General features: G+C 32.1%; 1 protein-coding gene across 1 annotated transcript; it reads right to left on the bottom strand.

Annotated features, from left to right (window-relative positions):
* Positions 1-373: 373 nt before the first annotated feature.
* On the bottom strand, positions 374-2,542 carry LOC114176693 (calcium sensing receptor, chloroplastic). The gene is made up of 6 exons (XM_028061810.1): positions 2,181-2,542; positions 1,837-2,082; positions 1,261-1,453; positions 1,014-1,155; positions 795-926; positions 374-711 (listed from the first exon to the last, which is right to left on the bottom strand). The coding sequence occupies exons 1-6, from the start codon at positions 2,403-2,405 to the stop codon at positions 471-473; spliced, it is 1,179 nt and encodes a 392-aa protein (XP_027917611.1). The 5' UTR covers positions 2,406-2,542; the 3' UTR covers positions 374-470.
* Between the last annotated feature and the right edge of the window lie 3,248 nt (positions 2,543-5,790).

A 5,790-nucleotide genomic window follows, 5' to 3' on the forward strand; every position in this document is an offset into this window, starting at 1 on the left:
CCCAACCTCTTATGGTCATTGAGCGCCCGATTCGTATAGGTCGTCAAGCAAGGTCCGTCCAAGTCTGAATTTAGCTTAGTCCATCTCAACCTTTAGTCTAACCCAACTAAAAGTTTAAATTGAAAATTTGGATTGGATTTTTTGGATTATCCATATTTAAAAATCTTGATTTATAAAATGGATATCCAATCTATAAAATATATAAAATGTAGATTAGATTGAAATCCAGATCCATTAAATGGATTTTAAATAGATTAGATTTTTAATAAAATGGATTATAAATGGATTGGATTTGAGCAAAAGTGGATTAGATCAATAAAACTAGATTTTTTGCCCACCCCTAGCATAAAGGTAAAAGGTTGAAATAAAATGGTTGACAAAATTGATGAAATCATTATATAAATATATAGGATGAGTGAACCATGCAGAAGAGTGATTTCTATTTGCACAAGAGTTCAGTGCAGAAAAAGTTAGTCAGCCCCGGGAAGAAGCTTAGTGCTAGATTGGCTGGTTGTGCCAAAACCTCTTACAGAAGCAGGGATGATTCTGGACGGTGACAGCACCTCTGCGAACGAAAAGTTATAAGAATCTGTTCCTAATCTACTCTGCAACCACCCTTTGTTCCCAGAGAATCCATCAGCAACAATCCATGTGTTCTTGAAACCAAGGCTGGTCAGTGTTCTTCCCACTGTTTTTGCCACATCCGAATACCTAATGTTACAACAAATGCTCAAGTTAACACGAAAAACAATGGAATAGAATCAATCAAAGTGTAGACATGGAAGGAAACCCACGAGTCCAGGATCACAACGTTGGTGCCTTTGTTGATTTTCTTCAGATAAGTAATCTTCAAAGCCACTATTTCAGCTTCCAATTTCTTCACATTCTTCACCTGCCCTCTGACCTTACTCGGCAGTTCTTCCAACCTGAAAGACCAAAACAAGTGACAGTAGAGTCATAATGTTTTTGTTTCTCCTAGAAAATGTTCGGTAGTGGATAAAGCAATAACTTACGGAATGGCAACCATCCTGTTTTTAGCACTAGAGGGAAGGCGAGGGATACCAGTCTTGTCCTTGTCTTTCTCGGACCTGATATCAATCAAAACGTAGTTCTGTGCAGATATCAAATCAAGGGCTTGAGCAGGAGTTAGGTCTCCTACAAGGTCATGGAAGCAGAAGTGTTAAGTTAAGGCTCCATAATAGCTTAGTCCATGCATACAAAAAACAAGGTAATTTGCATCAAAAGGAGTCTTTAAGGTACCTTTGTAACCACGAAGATTCGAGGATATGACAGACCAGATAGGAGGAATCAGTAGGTAGGCAACAAATAGTGCTCCTGCAGTTCCAGCAATCACTGTTGGGTCTGAAGAGGATAAGGTTTCAACGGTTGAAGAAGCTATTGGCTTCGCAACATCAATCACCTTGGTCGTTTGTTGTGCAGCATCTGCCACTGTCTGATATCAAAGACACTATCCTCATCAGGTTCACAAATGTAGCTTTTCAATCATTGATTGAATAAACTGTTAGTGAAAAATAAAATGCATGTATATAAACATATTCTAATTTAAGGTGAACACACTTTCGCTGAGAACCAAAGAGTAGTTTCTAAAGATACAAAATTCCATTTAAAGAACTGATCTTTCTTAACATGATATTCCATTGTGTGAATATGTCAACAAAGATTATCATTGTGTTTGTGTCTAAACTTTATACTACCAAATGACTAACTTGCATTGTAGTTATAGTTCAGTCACAGCAGAAACAACAAATACCCCTAGAAACTCAGCGTAACCACAGAGCCTAAAGAAAGTAGAAAGATGCAGTTAGGGAAATAAACCTTAGCAGCAGTGATAACAGGTTCGGTATCGACACCAGAGTTTTGCAGCGCTTCTTGGGCCTTCTTGGAAGCTTCAGAAATGGCAGGAGAAGCATATTTCAAGGCCTCTTCCCCAGCTTGCTGCACAATCGGCAACGCCGTTTCGATGCCAGGTTTCAGAGCGTTCCCAATTACCTCAGCAATACGCTGTGCCGTGTCAAAAACACTCGAACCCACTTCCTGAACCTGATCAATCGTTTTCTCAACCTATAAATAAAACAATTAAAGTTAGATTCTTTACAAGATAAACAAATGCTACAAACTATTTCAGATAATGGGTAGGCGAGGAAATCGAAAAAAATTACTTGGGTGAGAGACGAAACAATCTGGTCCTTGGCGATGGAGACAGCGGCTTTGGCTTCGTTGGGAGGGGCGAAGAGAGCGAGGAGCGAAATGGTGGATGAGGTTGGCAGTGCTATGTGGGTGCGTCTGAGTTGAGGTTTGGTAAAAGTGGTGACTACTGTGTGTGGAGAAGGAGTTGGAAGAGAAGGTCTTGGAGAAGCTGAAGCAGCCATGGCAGAAATCTCCATTGGTGGTTGCTACTCTCTCTCTCTCTCTCTCACACACACACTCCCTTACTCAAAGATTCTTTGCCACTGAGTTTAGAAAGTGATTGGTTGAAGGACGAATGATGAAAAAAGTGAGCTAGAGTGATGAGAGATGTGTGGCCGAAATCCACTGTGAAAGTTTCATTGTTCTTTATGTCCACCTATGCACCATCTATGTTTGAGGCTGCAAAACTATCTCCACTCCACGTGGCATGAACTTTCGTGGAGAACGATAATTCAAACAGTTTGGTAGACCCGATTTGAGTCGAGTCTCACTTCTTTCTTTCTTATTTGTCTTTCAAACACTCGAGTTTAATCGAATCATGTCTGAGGTTGTTCAAAAAGACCTTAAACTATTTTCGCCAACTCACGTGATTTGATTTTCGTGTATTATGTATGATTTCATGTTTGACTTATCATAGGTATTAATCAATATAAATTCATACAGGTGTGATATACATAATATATTTGATAATTGATGAAATGATGTTTTGCAAACATGCTTTTTTTGTGTTTTCACTGTGCATCGAAAAATCACAATCCTATAACACAGCATAATCAAATTTCTGATATGAATAATACCTGATGCAAACATGTTTCTGCTAAAGCATATTTTTCTTGACAAAACTAAGAAAATGTAAGGGTGAAATTAGTAAAAACGGAACTAAGGATAATAGTTTGTTATGGTAAATGTCTTTTGAGTTGAGTATAAACAAATGGCTTTTTCCTTATTGCACACCTTCATTATTACTAACTGCACAGCATACCTTCATTATTACTAACTGCACAGCATACTAACACAAAAAAATTAAAATATTTTCTCTTCTGCATCATGTCGTTGTCACTGTGACCACCGTCATTGTTGCGCCATTAATGCCTCACCTCCATTTTACACCGTTGAGGAAGAAGAAGACTAAGACCTCGTTCTGAAAAAAAAAAAAAAACAATTGTCAAATGCGCATTTCGTATGTTCTGAAAAATTCATTCTAGAAAGTATTATAATCTAGAAGGTATTATATGTGTTTTGTAAAGCTATGGAATTTTTTTTTTAATTTATAAAACAAATAATTCGTAAGTATTTTTTCAGAAGATAAAATAGTCATTTTAAAAGTTATGGGGTGCAGGAAGAAAAGCCTAACAAATTCCATCACTTTCCGTTGGGCTTCATAACATTTTAGGCCCAAAAAGAATAAAAGAAATTAAAATGACAAAAACATAGTTAAGAGTACTTAAATGTTTATTCTGTAACTTAAACATGAGAAATAAATAGACTAAAGTGGCTCCTGGAACTCTTTTTAACATTTTAGTTTTTTTTAATAAAAAAATATGGATACATTAGCATTCAAATTCAAGTCAAATTTTAAGTCAAGTAGAATTTTATTGGAAAGAATTCAACTCAACTCATTTTCAATTATAGTTTTTGTTCTCTTTTTAATATTTTTTCAAGTTTCACTGAAATTAAGACTGAATGTTTCACTTAAAAAAGTTTAATAAAAACTATGTCTAATTTTTATAAATATTGAAACAGGAGAGTTAATTTCAATTATAAATATTAATTAGTATGATTTAAAAATCACAGTCGAAGTTCCCCTATATACAGACGAGGAAACAAAAAAAAAATCATTTCGGTCTTCTCATTCTTCTAATTTTAATTTTTTCTTAAAAGACATCCAAAAGTTCAGTGTTGATAATTAATGGAAGAATCTTCTCTGTCAAGATATTGATAAACCTCTGAATTATATCCAATAATTGATTTATATAACAATGAAAAATCTAAAAAAACACAAATGAGACATAATAATTCTACGAGATTCTTGAGTCACATGCATGATTAAACTGTCTTATAATTGTAGATCGAGGTGTATGAGCAATTACTTTAGTTGTCTTAAAATCTTTACTTACTTTATATTTGGATAGATAGTTTCACATTTTTTTAAATATTTAAATATATTAAATTTTAAATTATTTTCTTTTTTAAATATTTTACTTAGATAAAATAATTTAAATTTATATATTTATTTTTATTTAAATAAAGTAATAATTTATAAAAATATTTAAATACTATCTAATTATTAATAATTCAAATATATCAAATATTAATGATCTTATTTTATTTTGATTGAAAACACCCAAACCTTAATCAAATCAACAATTAAATTAAAAAATAAAATATAAAACTTTTGAGAATATAAGAATTTTAAATTTGTACTCTTTAAGTAAAATTTAAAATTGTATTATTTTAAATAATTTAATTAATTTTAAAAATCTCGTAAAATTTCTTAATAAAAATAGCATATATTCTACAAATATATTTTAAAAATTATCTATAAAACTAAATTATCTTCTTAAAATTTTGTATCAAATCCCACATTATACTCGAAGTGGTAGCATGCAGCATGCAATCGTCTGTGAGAGAACATCCAACACAAAACGACGTTGCTTAGAACAAAACATGCTCTCGATCAAGCATGTTTTTAACCTAGCTAGCTTTCTTTCCAGCTGTCACATGTAGAAGAGTAGTGTTGACTCTTCAATCATCTTAATTTTACATTAAATCATCTTAACTCTATTAATTACCGTGTTCGAGTTAAGACGAACACAATATAAAGAGAAAAAGTTATAAATTTATTGTCTGAAGGTTTAAAAATAAACATCTCTTATATAATTTTCTCCATAACTTTATCATGATTGAATATTTTCAATATTTACTTTTGAAGACCCACATCATAAAACATCACTTAAAGGACAACCTTACTCATCATAACTTTTATACAAAACTAAGAATCAAATCCTTTTGTAATGATTTCAAGTTAAAAACTGCTAGTAACTTGTGTTACATTTTAGATAGTTTACTGAAATTTACATGGGCTACACATTTTAGTAATTGCATGAGTGGCATTCAAGCCTTCTTAAATTGATCCATAAGCAAATCATCAGGGCCCAAAATTTCTGCGAGTCTTTTTATAGATGTTAAAATGACTTTTATTATTTTTTGTAATTTTTTTGTTATAATTGTTTATTACCTTTAAATATATAGTTGACAATTATTTCTTTTGAAATATCTTTATTTTGGATGTTTAATTTAATTTATATGTTTGTAATACTGTATAAGTTCACATTTCAATTTTTAACTATTATTTTTATTACATTATTTGATGAAGTAGGTGAATAGTTTGATGGTACTCTTGTAAAAGAAAATATGAGTGCATTCAATTTATTTTAACCTAATAAATTAAAATAAGCAAACATATTTAAGTGAGCCGATTCATCTAATTATAAGCTCCCTAAAAATATAAGTCAAGTAGTTGAGATAACTTATTTTTAACTTAATTTTTTCTTGAGCCAACATGTGATATCTTTATTGTTA

This window comes from Vigna unguiculata, chromosome 3, assembly GCF_004118075.2.
Source record: "Vigna unguiculata cultivar IT97K-499-35 chromosome 3, ASM411807v1, whole genome shotgun sequence".
NCBI lineage: Eukaryota > Viridiplantae > Streptophyta > Magnoliopsida > Fabales > Fabaceae > Vigna > Vigna unguiculata.